At 42.1% G+C, this 19,818-nt stretch overlaps 1 protein-coding gene across 2 annotated transcripts in view; it reads left to right on the top strand.

Moving 5' to 3' along the window:
• The window catches only part of SYN2 (synapsin II), a 427,960-nt gene that overhangs the window by 373,433 nt on the left and 34,709 nt on the right, over positions 1–19,818 (top strand). For both annotated transcript variants that reach the window (XM_050957819.1, XM_050957820.1), the window contains exon 9: positions 569–671. In XM_050957819.1, coding sequence (XP_050813776.1) covers positions 569–671 — 103 coding nt within the window. The remainder of the gene's footprint in view (positions 1–568; positions 672–19,818) is intronic.

The following is a 19,818-nucleotide window of genomic DNA, read 5'->3' as shown; positions in this document are numbered from 1 at the left end:
TAGGGCCAGTATATCACCAGTTCAAGAACTAGGGAGCTAGCTCCTCTGTGACACCACAACACTGTGCCAGGTGGACACTGGGCTAGTATTTCTAAGGGTATGTCTACACTACCTGCAGGATCGGTGGGCAGCGATCGATCCAGTGGGGTCGATTTATCGCATGTAGTCTAGACGCGATAAATCAATCCTCTTGCGCTCTCCCATCAACTCCTGTACTCCACCACCGTGAGAGGTGCAGGCAGAGTTGACAAGGGAACAGCAGCAGTCGACTCACTGCGGTGAAGACACCACAGTAAGTCGATCTAAGTATGTCGACTTCAGCTACGTTATTCACGTAGCTGAAGTTGCTTAACTTAGATCGATACCCTCCCCGCCCCCCCCCGCCCTGCTGTCCCCAGTGTAGACCAGACCTAAGACTCTACTATAGTAAATGAAAATTCAGTAAAGCTGACAGACTCAGGAGAAGACTGAATTTAAAGCAACTGTCCAGCTAACAAACTATCCAGTTAGGTCTATATAATAATGAGGACTTGATTTTATACCGATGGGAACTATTTTTTCCACACAGGTACAAGCTCTGGGTTGACACCTGTTCTGAAATGTTTGGGGGTTTGGATATCTGTGCTGTCAAAGCTGTACATGGCAAGGATGGAAAGGATTATATTTTTGAGGTAAGATATGCCATACTTGTCAATATAAGCATTTCCTTGTTAAAAGACCTGAGTAAAACCACTCTACATATGATTTAGGTGTCCAACTCAGGTTGTTTGCATTTCAGAGGATGTAGTGTATTTAACAATGTTTAAGTCATAATGCAAGACCACATATCCAAGTTAGGGGCACAGTTTGCTGGAAAATGTAACCATATCATAATGTTTTCTAGTGTCTGAGGAAATGTACACACACTATAAACAAAACCAAATGGAGGTGTCTTATTTTCCCAACTCAAACTTTCCTTCCTAAATGGGCTCACCAAGATTACTTTGGAGTAAGATTTGTGTACAACACTATCCTAAGGGAACCCCAACAAAAGTATATCTTTACATGGAAAGGGAAATGAAGAACCTTGTTTTCACTATGTGCCTTTTTTTTTCAGCCTAAAATGCAATTTTCAGGTCTGATACCCCATGAGCCATCAGTGCTGGAAGACATTGCTAGGCTTTTCAAAATGATATAGGAGTTTCTAGACCTGATGGTTCTTGATCATTTGGCTTACCCCTACTCTACCCCCCAAAAAGCCATCACAGATTGTTTATCTATGTAGTCCATTAGGGGGAGTGACTCCTCCCCCTCCTGGTCTGTGGGCGGCCAGTCCATCCCACTACGTCTCCACATGTCAGCTGACATGGGGAATCAGCAGGGCAATGGGAGACGCGAGCTTGGGCCTGTGATCAGGGCCAAACAACAAACACAGTTACGGAGCCCCAGTCCCTGGTTGGGGCAGGGCAGCAGAGTGTCTCGGGCTCAGGCCTGTACTCAGGCTGGGCAGCAAACAGCCAGTTAGCACAGGCCCTTGATCAGGGCGGGGCAGTAGAGTCTAAAGGGCTCAGGCTGAGCAGCAGACAGTCAGGCCTCCTAGTTCTGGCAGAGGGCCGACAGGCGCAGGCTTCTTGCCTGCGGGGGGGAGGGAATGCCACCCCGCAAATAGTGGTGGCAGGTGGGATGCAGGCCCACCCACTGCACTGTGTCCTGGCCAAGGGCCCTAGCAGTGGCAGCAGTGTGCTTCCGGTCCTGTCCACTGACTTCCAGCAGGAGGGTTGAGTGAGTAGCTCCATCCACCAGAGTTCAATAAGGGGCTCCTCCCCCTCTCGGTCTGTGGGTGGCCAATCCACCTCACTACACTCTAACAACGTAGGATGCTTTCAGCATCTCAGAACAGTCTGTCCCTAGGATCCCAGTTCCATTGTATTCAAATCCCCCCAAAAACAAAAGCAAGAGTGGTTTTATCCAAGCCACCGAAGTACACTGGTATCCCAGAGATAGGTTCTGGTTTTGTCCTCTCATGGATCATGGTATCCATTTCTAAATAAAACCAAAACAGTTGGTTCTTTTGTGTTCTGCTTGAGAGATTCCAAAAGAAGAAAATACATAAAAAGCTGCTTACAAATGCAATTAAAATTCATTTGTCATCACTGTCAAGTGCTAAGCACTCACGACTCCCACTGACATCAGTAGTAGTTGAGGTAACTCAGAAGCTCGCAGGATCAAAGTCAGTGCTGTCCTCCTCAAAAATTAGAGTTCATCAGTAGTAGCTCCCTCACATCTTGAAGAATGTGAACTGTAGAGCTCCTGTTTCCTCAGACAACATGCCTGGCTACATCAAAACAACTGTATACACATCCAGTAGGATGAAAGCCATTCCATTCTAACCCCTTATTTTCATTCCCTTGTATACTGCAACTCTCTCTGAAGTATCCATGCTTGTTTTCAGCAATAATTTCAGTTTTTGTTAAGTTTCTATAAAGCTTGTTAAGATGGCTGATTGTAAGCATGGAAGTTTTCCCTTTTTTAAAAAAAAAATCTCCTTTTTGGTTCTTTTTCTGCTAATTCAAAATAGAGGATAGTGCTTGAATTTGCAATTTACCATGGACTTAGAGCACAATCTTGCGAGGTTCTGAGCAACACCTGCAAAACGGTAAGCACCTGCCAACTGAAGTTAACATGTGCTCAGTAACTTTCTAGATGAGGACCAATGTCTGTGACAGGTCTGAAAAATGTTTTCATTGATTAAAAAAAATTGTGAATTAAAATGTCATAACAGACATGCACAATACTTCATTTTTCTTCCTCCTTTTGAGCACATGCCCTGGCCATCTGCACCAGATATACTCCTGTTTTTTTTTAAAAATTCTAATCAACTGTAGTGGGCCTACTTAAGCACCATTTAAAAACATAATACATAATAGACACTGCACTGAAATTACAAACTGATAGAAGTATGGTAATTCTTTGCTACTCTACAGAGTCAGCTGAATTGTTTTGGAAACGGTATCACATTCATCAGCATGGATTGTTATAAGTTTTATTATCCACTGAGATGTAGAACTGCTCTAGAAATTCAGATTCATGACATACGTAAAAATCTATGATTTCCTATAAACATGTAGTGATTGGTATTAAAAAGTCAACATTTACCGCACAGTTGTTCTGAGATATTACAAAGATTGCCTACTTTAAGATAGAGGGAAACTTGTGGTGTCTCAGATATGGTTTGGTAACCGAGGGCAAATGCTGACTTTTTAAACGTCAAGCTGTATAAACAGACTTGCACCCAATATAGTAAGATGATACAAATGCTAACTTTTAAAAATAGTAGACCACCGCACAATGTAGGAACACTTAAGTCAAATAGATACACTTAAGTCAAATTCAGAAGCAATGTTAGGACCCCTTCAACAAACACATCCTCTCAGACAGGAGGACTGGGTCCTTTGTAAATACACGCTTTCTGTCTAGGCCAGGGGTTCTCAAACTGGGGATCAGGACCCCTCAGGGGGTCGTGAGCTGTCAGCCTCAACCCCAAACCCTGCTTTTCCTCCAGCATTTATAATGGTGTTAAATATATAAAAATGTGGTTTTAATTTATAAGGGGGGTCGCACACAGAGGCTTGCTATGTAAAAGGGGTCACCAGTACAAAAGTCTGAAAACCACTGTTCTAGGCAGATACCCTCTATACAATACAAGGTTCATGATTTGGGACATACCTGAGCAGAGACTCACAATATCAGGATACTCATGGTACTTAGGTACTATGTGCATTACCTCTAGACTTACGCTGAAAGAAAAGTTATTATTATAATTGTATGTCTTATGAAAATAACACTAGCTCTGGCCGGTGAAAGCTGTTACCCAATTTCATATTGCCCATCACTTTTCATTTTATATGCTGTTATCATTAATCATATTCCCCTGGTAATTTAGCTGGTCTGTTTTGTGCTGTGGATGGTCATTTCAGATTTCCATGATTTAAAGCTCTGCTTCTTTTCAGTCCTCAAAGTCTTTAAGCAATAGACAGTGCCAGAATCAGATACAAAGTGCTGACACCATATTATGTCTGATGAACTTAATGTTCTAGCTGTACTCTTAAAGCACCTTTTCTAAAGAGATCCATTACTTATGTTTTAGTTCAGTGCCTGCTCACTGTATGCAAGTGCTATTTATTTGATGTTTTATCCAAGTCTAAAGAAGGCTAAGCTATTCTTCATTGTTCTGAAATAGTTTTCTCTGATACATGTAGGTGGATTGAATGTGGTTCTCCTGTTGTCTGGCACATTTTCTGTAACAACCAGCTAATTATTTGCATTTTAAAGCCTCCTAACTGGGCATGTAATATTACTAGCATACTTGTTCTGTACCAGTGATGTGAGTGATCATAAATAATATGGAAGTATTTTTGAAATACACTGAATTCATAAAGACAGAAATATGTCGTAAGTGCTAAGCAACACTGAAGCAAATTTACAGACACTTAGCAACCTGGAGTAAGAAATAAGTCTTATTCTGGAAAAGAAAAATCTACAGACCCTCATCTTCAAATATTAGCCTCTTTTAGAGTTTTTCTTCATGGGGCTTCATGTTTTGCTTTGACATGTTAATAAATGGTTTTCAATGTCTTTGGCTATCAACAATTACAGTTTAAAATACAGATTTGTAGATATATTAGGTTTCTGGGTTAGGTCAAACTTCTCACCAGCAGCACCTCCTCCTCTCCATGCAGACAGACCGGCACTCCTTTTTAACCAACCCTCCAGGAGGATTTTTCCCCTGATTTGGAAGGTGCTGCTTGCTGAGACCACTACAATTATTATTCCTTAGCACTTACTGAGTAGAAAAGATTAACGCTGGAGCAGCTCCTATTCCTTCCTCATATCAGCGATCAAGAATGGCATCAATTAATGTTTTGGGATTGGCTGGCTAACAACAGTGGTGTCTCCAGTTGTTCTCTGGCAGTGGTGACCTTGACTGCCACTGATGTTGCAGGACTACACTGCATCTATCATGCTATACCCCCACCTCCACTCCCTTCTTCAGGGCTCCTCGCAGAGAATATGGATTGTTTGTTTTGCGGCCCTTTGTAAGTGAAACACCCGTTCTTCCATCAGCTCAAAAATGCTATTCTCTGGGTTTGGCAGTCACTTCTGCCTCTCCCTCAGCATCTGTACAAACAACATTCCATTAGAAGCATTATTCCCTGTGGTTACAGAGATCTGTCCCCAGAATAAAAAATGCTGAATTTGTGTCCTATCTCAGGATCAGGCTCTCTCTTTGGAAGAGGCTGATGTAACCACTAATTAAGAGTGGACAGCAAACCATTCCAACTGTCTCTGGGTGCCTAAATCAGTTAATTTCTGTAGCTGCACTGCTCTTGAAACTAAGGGGTGGCATTCATCTACTTTGCCATATCCTGACACACTTAGTGGAGTGTACTCTTCAAAACCTGGCATGTACTCCTATGTCTGTGACTCAGCATTAAATCTAGTTAAATTTTGGGAAATTTTGATTTTTTTTCTAGTGAAAAATATCAAACCTTGGTGATGAAAATGTGGGGAGAAGTCTGGCAAAACTTCCTCAAATCCTCTTTACCCACAATTTTCTCAAATTTAAAAAAAAATAACATTTTGATGAAATGTGGACTGCTCTTGTACCAGAGGCCCAGGGCTTCCTGATTCTCAGACTAGCTGGCTACCTGCTCACCTGCATGGTGGGGCTGTCCTGGAGCCACAGACCCTTCTGACTTCTTTGACAGGGTAACTGGTTTGGTGGATGGGGGAATGTGGTGGACTTCAGCAAGGCTTTTGACACGGTCCCACAGAGGGCTTGATTACCCAATAGGCAGACTAAGCGTGTGCTTAGGGCACCAGCAAAGCAGGGGGCACCAAAAAAAAAAAAGATTTTTTTTTTTAAAAATTGATATTTGATATTTCAAAAAAATAATTGAAGTAGTCATGGGAAAAATCAGAACTTTATTAGACTTCCTTACACTCCACTACACACTCCTCCCCCATTTTTCTGGTCTCTTTTTATTACTTATCCCCACCTAAACCAGGGAGGTTATCCTACTAACGTAGATCGAAATAATGCGAGGAAATCAGAGACTGTAACTGATCATCCTACTCCTGGTGGTAAAACAGACATTGTTCTAGAAGGTGTGGATGTGTCAGAGACTGAACCTGCTCATGCTGTAAATATTAGGAGAAAAGATCCTGGTATGTGGGTTGATTTCAGTACCAATGATGTAGCTTACTGGATAGATCGTAGACCAAATGACTGTCAGCACGACTCTGGGCCATTTGACAAATCACGTCAGACTTTTACCAATGGCAAACAAACAAGATATTGTCCACAAAAAATATTTTTTGGCATGAAAGCAAATGGTGAGAAATACACTTGAGAATGGCTACTGTATTCACCATCAACAGGGTTTGTGTACTGTTTTGTTTGCAAACTTTTTGCTTATAAACCTTCAACATCCCAGTTTGCTGCAGATGGATTTAATGACTGGCGGAATGCTGTTTTAATTGAACAACATGAAAATAGCAGTACTCACAGAGATTCAGTGTTGACATATTTAAATCGAAGACAGGGCTTTGAATGACACAAAAATTGGAAGAACAAATTAAAGGGGAGCATGAATACTAGCAACATGTCTTGAAGTGTGTTATAGCTGTTATTCAAACATTAGCTGAACATGCTCTGCCTTTCCGGGGATCAAATGACACATTTGGATCATTGCAGAATGGAAATTTCTTGGAATTGTTGGAGCTTGTGGCCTAGTTTGACCCATTTTTAGCAGGCCATATCTCAAAATATGGGAATGCTGGCAAAGGTAACCCATCATACTTATCCAAGACAATATGTGATTAACTCATTGGTCTAATGAGTGACAAAGTTCGTTCAGCTATTGTGGATGAAGTAAGTACTGCTGGGTACTTCTTTTTATCTGTCGACTCTACACTTGATCTTTCACATATTGATCAATTGAGTATTGTACTAAGGTATTGTACTCCCACAGACGGAAAACCAGTTGAACGATTTATCACATTCCTCAATTTGAAAAGCCACACTGGTGAAGAAATGGCAAATCAAGTACTGCAGTATCTGTGCCAAGTTTGCAAAATAGATTTCTCAAAGTGCTGAGGTCAGTCTTATGACAATGCTGCCAACATGTCAGGGTATTATCAAGGAATGCAGAAGCAGCTTTTAGAACAGAACAAATATGCCATATTCATACCATGTGCTGCACACTCTCTCAATCTTGTTCGCCGCAGTGCTGTTGATTGTTGTCCAGTGGCAGTAAGGTTTTTCTCAACAGTCCAGTTACTTTATACATTTTTCTCTCCCTCAACACACCGATGGGCAGTTCTTAAAACATATTTGGGCAATGATCGTGTGTTGATATCTCTTTCTACTACTCGCTAGGAGGCACATGCAGTGGCAACAAATGCAATTCTGGAGTCCTACTCAAAGATTGTGCATGCATTAGAAAGTATAGCTGAAGACCGATCACAAAAGGGAGAAACTATACGAGAGGCAGAAAACATTGCCAACAAGATGCAGGAACTAGAGCTGACCATATGGAATGAAATTTTACAACACTTACCACACAAGTCAAGCTCTCCAAGAAAAAGAATTGGATTTGAAAACATGTGCAGACCTCTGTCAATCATTAGAAGACCACTTGCACGCTTTGAGGAATGATTTTGAAAGATTTGAAGACATATCAAAAGATATCTTGCCTGATACTAACTACAAAGAAGCCCCATCCTGCAAGCGAATCAGGAAAAAACAAGTAAATGATAGCAGTGCAACAGAAACAGCATTGAATCCTAGAGACAAATTTCACGTAGCTACTTAGTATGCTATAATTGATACACTTGAAGCTCACATGAAGAGGAGAGGTGAAGTGTGCAAAGAAGTAGATTTTCTTTTCTAAACGATATGGACTTATCTGACGAACAATATTCACAAGGTTCCCAAAAGCTAGGTCACTCATACCCTGTTGATGTGAACATGAATCTCTGTGGAGAAGTACAGCAGTTCCACTGTTATATGCACGCAAAAAGTTTAATGAAACAGGAAAAATGAAATTCAGTCACATTGATCTTCATGACATAATACTGAAAGACGGAATAGAATGTGTATTTCCAAATGTAGAGATTGCACTATGTATTTTTCTAACATTGATGATTACTGACTGCTCCGCGGAACGCTCTTTTTCTCAGCTGAAAAGAATAAAAAACCCTCAGAGAACAACGTATCAGGACAGATTTGATTCACTTTCCCTATTCTGTATGGAAGCAGACATCCTTCGTTGAGTCAACTTTGATGAATTTATCCAGAATTTTGCAATCAGAAAATCTAGAAAGAAGCTATTTTAATTTCAGCATACATGCAAGTTTTCTGTCATTTCGAAAAATAAATTATTTTATGGTATAGTATTGTTTTTATTTTGAATTATATATGGGGGGGCACCATAATCTTTTCAGTGCTTAGGCCCTCTAAAGGTCTTAATCCAGCCCTGGTCCCACATGACATTCTGATAAATAAGCTAGAGAAATGTGGGCTTGGCAGAACTACCATTAATTGGATACATAATTGGTTAAACAACTGCAAACAAAGAATAACAATTAACAGAATGTCGTCAGGTTAGAGGGAGGTCTCAGTGGGTTTCCATAGGGACCTGTTCTGGCTCTGGTGTTTAATGACCTAGACGTAGGAATAGAGAGCATCCCTGATCAAATTTCCAGATGACACAAAGCTGGGCAGGGGTTGCCAGCACTTTGGAAGATAGAGCTAAAATTCAGAGGGATCTCGATAAATTGGAAAACTGAGCTATAAACAGCAGTGGCTCCAAATACCAGCGCTCCAAGTGCGTGCCTGGGGCTGCAAGCCACGAGAGGCACCCTGCTGGTCCCTGCGAGGGCAGCAGTCAGGCAGCCTTCGGCGGCGCATCTGCGGCAGGTCCACCAGTTCTGCAGATTCGGCAGCAATTCGGCGGCGAGTATGCTGAAGCCGCGGGATCAGTGGACCTCCCGCAGGCATGCCGCCAAATCTGCGGGACCAGGGACCTCCCACAGGCAAGCTGCCGAAGGCTGTCTGACTGCCATGCTTGGGGCAGGAAAAAAAGCTAGAGCCACCCCTGGCTATAAAACAACAAAATGAAATTCAACAAAAGACAAATATAAACCAAAGGCACAAATACAGAATGGGGGATAACTGGTTTGGCAGCAGCATTGCTGAGAAGATCTGGGAGTAGTGATGGATCACAACCTCAACATGAGTCAGCAATGCAATGCTGTTGCAAAAAAAACAAAACCCAAATGCAGTTTTAGGTTGCATACAAGTCACAGGAGGTGATAGTACTGCTCTACTCAGTGCTGGTTAGGCTTCAATTGGAGTAGTGTGTCCCATTTTGGTCAGCAATGTATAGAAAGGATGTAGAGAAAGTGGAAAGGATCCAAAGGTGATTGACAAAAATGATTAAAGAGGTGAAATGCAAGCCATATGAGCAAAGTCTGAAGGAACTGGGTGTGTTTAGTTCAGAAAAGAGGAAATTAAGGGGGGACGTGATAGCAGTTTTCAAATACTTGAAAGGCTGCTATTAAAAAAAGGGAGAAAAGTTGTTCTCTCTTGCCACAGAGAGTAGGACAAGAGTCAAGGGGTACAAACTACAGCATAGCAGATTTAGATTAAATATCAGGAAAAACTTCCTAATTCTAAGAACAATAGGACAATGGAACAGACTGCCTAGGGAGGTTTTGAAAGCTCCTTCACTGGAGGTTTTCAAAAGGAGGCTGGATAGCCATCTGTCTTAGATGGTTTAGACACAACAAATCCTGTATATTGGCAGAGGGTTAGACTTAGAGGACCCTTGTGGTCCCTTTTAACCCTATGATTCTAAGTCCATCAGAGGACCTCCTTGCTCCACAGCAGGAAATTCTGGAAGTCCTGAGAGTGCCAGTTGAGTCACACAGCTTCGGACATGGGGCTTTCAGCTTCTAGCTCCATAGCAGGGAACCTGGAAGCCCTGGCATGGTGGGGCTGTAACTGGAGCCAGGGACCCAGGCAGTCCACATGATGGGGCTATCCCGGAGCCATGGACCCTGGAAGCCCAGACTTCCCCAGCAGTTTGCCACACAGACTGTCGGGGAACCAGATACGTCCAATAGAAGCTTGCCTGTCATTTGATGAAAGTTCATCGCACCCAACTCCCTTTCACAAGATATTTCATGTTCAACAAAGTGGCATTTTCCTACCAGCTCTACTTGAAACTCTGATTATGATCCCTACTACTCTTTTAGATAGGGGGTCTTTATGAGCATTCTTGGCCTAACTGTTAAACGTTCTCTAGAACATTCCTACATTTTTGAAAGGAAAGAATAGCTACATCTTTACTATGTTGTAGTCATTCCTTTTTGCTATCACTGCTATTTCTGATTAATTCTAACTGGCTTTTCCAGCAGAAAGGTATCATTCTGAATACTTGTGGCAAGCCATGTCCTAGGGCAGGGGCGGGCAAACTTTTTGGCTTGAGGGCCACATCGGGTTTCTGAAATTGTATGGAGGACCGGTTAGGGGAGGCAAACAGCCAGATGTGGCTCAGCCCCCACTCCCATCTGACTCTCCGCTTTTCTTGCTCCCTGATGGTGCCCCGGGGACTCCTGCCCCATCCACCCCTCCCGGTCCCCTGACTGCCCCCCGCCGCCGTATCCATCCCCTTCTCTCATTCCTGACTGCCCCTCTGGGACCCTTGCCCCATCCAACCATTCCTTCTCCCTGATCACTCCCAGAACCCCTGCCCCTGATTGCCCCCCACTGCCCCATCCAACCCCCCCTCCTTCCTGACTGCCCACTTAGGAGCCCTGCCCCCATTCAACCTCCCTGCCTTCTGACTGCCCCTCTGGGACCCTTGCCCTATCCAACCATTCCTTCTCCCTGATCACTCCCAGAACCACTGCCCCTGATTGCCCCCCACTGCCCCATCCAACCCCCCCTCCTTCCTGACTGCCCACTTAGGAGCCCTGCCCCCATTTAATCTCCCTGCTCCCTGCCTTCTGACTGCCACAACCCCTAGCCACACCCTTGCCTCCGACCACCACCCCGAACTCCCCTGCCCTCTATCCAACCCCCGCTGCTCTGGTGGAGCACTGGTGGCTGGCGGCACTACAGCTGCACCACACAGAGCACCAGGACAGGCAGCTGCGCCGCCCGGCTGGAGCCAGCCACGCCACCGTGCAGCACAGAGCACTGGGTCAGGCTGAGGCTCTACAGCTGTGCTGCCCAGCAAGGGCTTGCAGCCCCACCACCCAGAGCACTGCGCCCGAGGCGAGCTGAGGCTGTGGGGGAGGGGGAACAGCCGGGGAGAGGCTGGGTGCTAGTTTCCTGGGCCAGGAGCTTAGGAGCTGGGCAGGAGGGTCCCACAGGCTGGATGGGACAGACTAATATTCTAGAGACTGTTGTATTTAGAAAGTAGCTGGCTATGTGCTAAGGCAAAAGGAAGCCTTGGCAGATTTACTTTCATACTGCAAAGGACTGTGTCTGTAAAGTCAAAATCCTATTAGAGAGTAATGAAGCTAATTAAAGAATCACTTAGCTAGAAGAATTGATTGTCAGGTTTATCAGCAGGAAAGCCAAGTAATTATTCTGTGCAGCTATCAGAGCTGTTCATTTAGTTTCTGTTCTTTTCACCTCAATTTGAATATTCAGCTGCCATTACCATTACACCAAAGACATGCTATAGAAATATGAACAAATTTTATGAATTCAACATTTAGTTTTAACTGCTTCACAAGTTCATGCTAATTAATGTCCATTTACAGGGTTCAACTTCTTTTCATACTTATAATATAGATAGAATGACAAATGTAAAAAAAAATGCTTCTCTAGTTTTAACACACTGTTGCACAGCAGCAAGTGTTGGTACTCTGAACACTGCTTTGCATTGCAGAGTACTAGTGAGTGCCATCTCGCCACAGTTCATTCTTGGAAAATCAAAACTGGAAGAAGCTACACAAGATGCTCTTATAATAGTGGCACAAGAACCCAAATTAGAATCCTTTACATTGACCCCACAGCTCAGAGGCGTCCTCCTGATTTGCATTTAATACTGAATCAGTTTGTGGAATTTTAGATACTTACCCTAAAATCAGTCTATAGGACCTTCTTCCCTCCAGAAACCAGCTTCCTACCTGTAGATCTATAAACCACAGGCTTTGATAACCTTTCAGATTTCATTCAGAATATTTTTGGTAGCTTTAAGCAGGTAGGAATCTTATGGCTTTTCTACATGGGGAGTTAGTGCAGAATAGTTTGTCCACTTTAAGTTTATGCTCTAGCTTACACCACACTAATTTCCCAGTGTAGACATGCCCTTAAAAATAGATAAATTCATTATCAGTTTCACCATCTGTAAGATAGAGATGATACTGACCTCCTTCGTAAAGAGCTTTGAGACCTATTGATGAAAAGCGGTATATGAGATCTATCTGTTATTAAATATAACTCACATTAGATAGAGGTTTTTATTTTACAGTGTTATAACTTTTTAATATTTCTTAAAGATGTGCTCCCAGGTGTTAATAAATTTACCTGCAGGTTTAGTGAGTTTGCTCTTTTGAGCACAGATGGAAAAAATACAGTATATTAATGCAGTGATAGATCATCAACCCTAAGTGCATTATCTTTTACAGATTTCCTACAAATGTGCTAGAGATTCCTTGCTCAGGGTGGAGTGCAAGCCAATATGAAGAGGAGAAACTAAGGTCATGGTCCTATTGGCACATGGAGGAAAGCAGGCTGCGTAATTTTAAGGAATAATGAATCTTATATACTCAGGACCTGAGGGAGGAATTGTGCCCATAGGGAAATACAGCTCTGCACCATCCCAAGCATGCTCCAGATTAAGGACACAATCTGGCCCAAAAAAGATGGTCCCTAAATATAATGCCAAATCCATTATTCCCTCATTCCTGTCAACGTTATCATGGGATTGCATCTGTTTAAATGGTTTCAAAGATGGATAATCAGGCAGCAAGATATTCTTAGGTTCACTTAAAATATTTTTAAACAAATTTCAAATTATCTACTTTTAGAAAATACCAGCACCAATAAAGTTTAGGATTCTTTACATTTTATCTAAAAGATAAACAATACCTTAAATATTATTTTTACAATGTAGTTTGCCCTAGTTCACCATTTATATCCCAGGATGCAGCAGAATATGGCCAATTTGAATCAGTGTAACTGTGTGAAAATTAAAGAAATATTTTTTAAGCTAGTGTCTGCAATGCAGTTGTGGTCAAAGAAATGGAGTAAGCAGGACTGATACAACAGATTCTTTGGTTAGCTGGCTGGACTAATGGTTTACTGGTAGCTCACCACTTTTCTAATTTCAAACACATCAACGAACCACAGTGCAATAGTTGGATTATTCTCCTTCTGTTTCCCATGTGGTTTCTTTGCCACACTAATTATACATTCCAAAAGGCTGTATTCATCAGTGGTAGGCTTCTTTTTTCATTAAACTTTTATTATATTTTTAGATAAAGATACAACAAACATATGTTATGTAGTAAAATAAATACAGACACTGCAAACCGTCATTAGCTAGTGAACTGGAAATTCAGTGTCCAGTAACTACTTCACATGATTTATTGATATGGATCTAATTACATCATATCATAAGTACTTATCTTATACCCCCAACTGGCTATACATCAGCTGTTGGGAAAGTTGTGGCTAAGGTGACCAGATAGCAAGTATGAAAAATCAGGACAGGAGATAGGAGGGTAATAGTTGCCTATATAAGACAAAGCCCCGAATATCAGGACTGTCCCTATATAATCGGGACATCTGGTCACCCCAGATGTGGCAAATGCTCCCTATATTCAATGTCCTCAGCAATTTTGGCTATAGTAAGGCAATATATCAATTAATGCATCAGGAGACAAATAGCCAACACACAGTGCTGCATGCAGTAAAATGTAACTTGGAAAAAAACAGCTTGTGTTTTGGACATTGTTCTGCCACATAGGTGGGATTGAAGCTGTTGAAAAGCATTTCTTGTTAGACGCCATATTTAAAGTAATACTGGAAAATAAATAGATGTGGTGTGTCAAAGGAAGCACTGAATGAACAGCCAAACAAGTGCTGAGTCAAGAGAAGTGCACAGCTGTAATGCACTGAGGGTCCCAACAGACACTAGTGTGCTGAGAACAAACTGGCAAAAAGAGAGAACAGGGATCAAAGCATCAGAAAAAGAACACAGCCCCAAGATCAGGGATGTTGAGTACTGAAGAGATGAGGCAGACAGGTGCGTAACCCCACACATGTGAGCCAACAGCCCCAATAATTTAATATTTGTATGGGACCTGACTAGAAAGTAAGAGATGGCAAATGACACTCAGTGAGCTTTCCTAGAATCTGAAAGGCAGGAAATTGAAAAGTGCTGTCTCCTGCAGGGAACTGATTGGAAGGAAATGTTCAGAGAGCAGCATTTATATCCTGCATTGGGTGGCATTAGAAATCTAGTGGAAGGATTGGCTTCTGATCTGCCTTACTACTGCTGCCTTCAAGGCTTAAAAAAACCCCTTAAATGTGAGAGTAATTCTGGCACACTCAAGCTAAGAAGCAAGTAATCCTTCACAGAAGGTATCTGTAGAGAACACAGAGTATATTTTTCTTCCTAATAAAATAGTTAGTACGACTTATCTGGGCCAAGCGATGTTCCATACAAATGTACTTTAAGAATTAAGATGCTGTATTTAATGTTCTACTAAAAATTAACTAACAAATATCCAGACAATTCCTCCACATTAGAGGGCTTGACAAAGTTTAAACACACACAAAGCATCCTGTTTATAACTAGTCTGCTTGCAATATGTAGTGGTTTTTAAAATAACATTTAAACACAGATCCAAGTATTTCTTCACTACCTCATACAGCTACTATTTAAAGCTTTGGAGTTTTCATTAAAAAACGTTTCACAGAAAAAGACATCTGTAACTTATAAAGAGTAATGTGTTTACTTTTGCAGATGTCAACAGAATCATGTTCTGTGGAGTCATCATGAACAATGGTCGTAAAACTCTTGTCAATTTTAACTTTTGCTTATATGTACTATAGTAATTGATTCCATAAGGTGTATTTCTCTTAGCACATGATAACAATCTTCTTAAGAACAGTTAACAGCTCTGTGACCTACTTTTGAAGATATGAGGGAGAATAAATGCATAGCAGTAGTCACAGAAACAGCAGCAGCACCAATTAATTCATAAAGTTTTAGAACCACTAAGTCCGTATGGTGTGTAGCGCTCTTGCATTGTATAATGAACCTGGTATGTAGAATCACTAGGCCCCTCTGCCTACAGAATCACAACTCCTCCCTCTGCCTGTGTGTGTGTGGAGGTGACTTAAATACTCAGATCCTGGCTATGAGGCTGGAGCTGGTTAGAAACGGGGAATAAATGTCACTTCCATGATGTTTTTGCTACTTCTTCCATTCTGCAGAAGCACCTCTGTAGGTGCATTGTGGGTTGGAGTTCCATATGTGGAGAAGACATGAGCAAGAGCCTCCATAGCATTATCCCTCTCACAGTCAGAAATGTTGTATTTGCTCTCTTTGTTCTGAGAACACCTTATGAAATGGGAATGGGGGCAGCAGGCAGTTGGAGCCTCTGTTACAGTGAGCACCAGGAGCTGCAAAGGGATCCACAGCTGCTGAAGGGAAGTCACGTAGGGGCTGCTGGTGCTGAGTGATGTTCCTCCATTAAATAATCTACTTTCAGTGAGGGAGCAGCAAGAGCTGCCAACAAGAGAATCATATGAAAAGCCAGGCCAAGTTGGGCCATGGGGAAGAGGAACGGTGGAGATAAAGAAGTGGGAGGCAGGAGTGTGGAGCCTGCATTCGGGGGGTGGGGGAGGGGGAAGGAGGTTTTGGGAATCCTGAGGTGGATATGGGAGGAAAGAAAGCAGAGATGGAGCTAGGCTTTGGAAGGGGCTGTATGCAAGAGATGGCACAGGGCACGTGAAGGAGTAATTGTTTATGGACTAGGGAAGGAGAAAAGAATGATGGAGTTTGTGTATTGTGGGAGAAGGAGTGGAATTGACTAAAAGAGAAGGGGGAGGAGAAATGAGGTTTAGTGGGGATAAAAGGAATTTAATTGGACTGGGGGGCAGAGATACAGTGAGATCTGAAAATTGACTGACTGTGGAGAAAGGAAGTTGTTTTGAATTGCCTGTTGGTGAGAGAAAATGGTGCAAATGTTCTTGGAAAGTAAGCAGAACTGGATTTGTATGGAAGGGGACTTTCTGATTGTGGCAGGTACTGATTATGAATGTGGGCCTTATTTTAACTGTGAAGGTGAGATTTTGAGAAGAATCATTGATTTTTAGGGTAAAGTAATAGTTTGAGGACAGTAATTTACGTTAAATAAGAGGTAAGGGGAATTGCTTGTGTGATGAGGTGGAGGTGACCTGATTTTGAGAAGCATGGGGGCATTAACAGAATTTTAGGTTGTTTGCATGTGTGTGGCTGTTTCTACAAGCTGTTACAGTAGTAGCCTCAGGAAGGATTGGAAATCTAAGTATGACTGGGAGATCAGTAGGGGTAATGATTCAGGAGAGAGTTTGCCTCACTACTAAGAGTTAGTTACTGCTAGGAAAAAGTTTAGTCATTCCCTGGTGTAGTGAGTTTACTGGCAGAAATGCGCACAGAAACAGTAAATGCTAAAGACTAGCTAGAGAAAGTGAATTTGAAATTAATTTTGAGTGCACAGACTTGACTATCTGCACTGGAATCCTGATTCTAGGAGTTACGTTTATACAATGAGGAGCAGAAACCAAGCATCTGATTTCTGTATCCTACCAAAACAAACGGCCACAGCTGCAATTTAAATTAAAAAAAAAAAACTCATACATGTTCTATAAACCAAAAATCTGTGTAGAAATTGTTCAGGATATAAATACAAACAATAAGTGCATTTGAGAAAACTGTAAGCAGTTTGCAGAGAATTGGTGAATCAAGAGGGGAAATTCATCAATAAATTATATACAATGAATTATGTGTCCAGTTCTATTAATCAGTTAGTTTATTATCAAAGCTGTCGCATATCAAAAGTATGAACTAGTACGTAAAGGGAAGTCACCTAGTGGAAGTATAATATTTGAGTGATAATGTTAATAACCTACAGCTATAAAAGGATACATGAACTGAGGTGATAGAACAAGTAACTATGATATACTTAGGATGGATTCTCTATCACTGGAAACTTTTAAATCAAAATCAGATGCTTTTTGTTTCTATGCTCTAGTTCAAATAGGAATCAATTCAGGAAAGTCCTGCGGCCTATATCATGGTCCCTTCTGGCTCTATAATCTGTGATGGGATAGGAACTTGCTCACTAGGACCTGAACCAAGATCACTAACCTATTTTACACAGACCACCAGTTACCCTTCTGCTGGTAATGGCTTTCAGTTATTTTTGACCTATGCTGAATTCGAACTAGAGACAGAGAGTAAAAAGCTCCCAATTTCATTACTAATTCCCTCACCAATAGATGCAATCCTAATACTTTTCTGCTTAAGATTGATGATCTAATTGTTTCTTAAACAATCTTTAGCAAACTTCAATGGACTTTTAAAACCAAAATCAAATTGCTCTTTGTACTATTCAATATACTTTACTGACTGTGGTACAACTCTGATGCTTAAGGAATTGAAGCCTGTTGGAAAAGTTGTAATTCGAAAGGCCGTTTGTAGACAGCAGGATTCACTCTGTTTAACTTCCAGTTCTATAGTGAACATTTAGATGACATTTGGCTGGGAAATGTGAATCCTCACAGACAGATGTGGTTTCTCAGGTATATCTAGGGGACATATTTACCTTTAAAAGATTAATCTTGGCCTCCTGAAAATCTAAAATTTCCTATAGCACAGACTAGTGTGCAATATGGTGTCAGAGACTTCTGAATAAGGGAACGTCTTGATCAACTGGACAAACAAGTTTTACAGCTGGATCTGGTTTCTTTTACTGAGCTAAAATATGGTATCATATCTTCCCATGGTAGGTGATAAAGTATAAAATAGGCTCCTGATTTTTGGCCAGGTCTCAAACAATACAGCAATTGGAATTTTGCTGCTGCAATGCAATTATGACAGAAAATTGTGGGTGCAGTATATACCACAGGTGTATACATTTAGGTACCTAACTACCTAATTTAGGGCTGCAAATTACTCCTGGATCATTTTTGATCTGTTGATTGCAGGCTATGTTAAACTTGTGACCACAGGCACCAGCTTCCTCCTTGCCCCAGGGGTGCTCAACTCTTAGTCCACCCCTTCTTCCAAGCCCCCAACCCGCCTCTTCCTGCCCAGTTCTGCCCCCTCCCCTGAGCACACCCTGCCCCTGCTCCTCCTGCATGCCCCAGAACAGCTGATGGTGGCAGGCAGGAGGTGCTGGAAGCAGTTGCGCGGTGGGGCCGCCAGTGAGCGGGACGTGCGGGGGGAAGGAGGGGGGAGCTGACTGGCAGTGGGTGATAAGCACTCACTAATTTTTTTCCCATGGGTGCTCGAGGGCTGGAGCTCCCACAGAGTCAGCACCTATACTTGTGACTCTCTCTATTTAATGACTTACCCACTGAGATTTTCTAAATCAGATGGGGTTAAGAAAAGAACTGATTTACCATGTACAAGAGTACCATTCGGTATTCCTTACATTATATTTTGTTATTAAGATTTTTATGCCTTATTTTGTCCAATACTATGTACTGTGTTTAGAGCAATATCAACTAAGTTAGAAAAATAACTGAGCTTAATCTCAGTGTCCATGGGAGAAAAATATAGTTAAGCTGTACCCCTAAAGCTTTTCAGTACAACAGCAAATGACGTAGCACTCTACCAATGAAATGCCAATTAAAAGCACTGCATTTTTTTAAAGCCTAAATTAGTCATAAACTGATTGGTGTTTCCAGCAGCTGCATACTTGCAACTTGTTTATGTTGAAGTCAGCCTCAATGTGCAATGGTGTCAGCTATGCTTACAGATGTCATCTGAAACACAGAAGAAATGTGGAGTTTATGTCCAAACCTCCTTTGAGGGCACAACATGGAATCTTCTGTAACTCTGGCCAGAGGCCAGCCAAGAGTGCTTGTAAGGGCAAACTCTTTGCCAAGGGTGCTGAATGCCAGGACTCAGAGCTATTACTGTCTGGATGGATGCAGATCTACCTCTTCCCCATCAAGCCCAGCAGGGCATCTTCACTAATGAAGCATTCTGGACAGTTAACAGTGAAGCTGAGGGCTCCATAGATTTTCAGTGCCTCAGTTTGTTCAGGGCTTTGGCACTTTAAGTCGGTGATACTGATGTCCAGCTCACTGCCTGAAGCTAAACCACTGCACAAGAGATTGGGGCATTAGGAAAATGTCTAGCAGTTCCACAGTGATACCTTTGTTGAAGTTCCAACTCCTGACAGTTCTGTATACAGACCTCCCAAATTTGCATTCATGCTCTTGGTGTGAAATATGGGATGGCAATTGCAGATCTCTACTAAATGGTCAATTGCTCCCTCTATGAGGCTGTCACAAAATCAACCATACCAGCTTTGCAGCAATCCTCTCATCCTGTATTGGTGGAGTTAGGATGTTTCAGAACAGTCAGCACTTTTTGTGTTGAGGTCATTGCTCACACCAGGCCCTCAACATCAGGACTCTCAGCATCTCCTGAGGAGAACAACGTCTGCAGGGAGTATGATGATGTGTCATTCAGGACTCTTTTTCTTGCAGTCACATGTTCTCAGATTCGGCATCAGTGGTACCTCTTG

This window comes from Gopherus flavomarginatus, chromosome 6 (assembly GCF_025201925.1).
Source record: "Gopherus flavomarginatus isolate rGopFla2 chromosome 6, rGopFla2.mat.asm, whole genome shotgun sequence".
NCBI classification, from domain to species: domain Eukaryota; kingdom Metazoa; phylum Chordata; order Testudines; family Testudinidae; genus Gopherus; species Gopherus flavomarginatus.
This window is presented reverse-complemented; position numbering and strand designations above follow the sequence as displayed.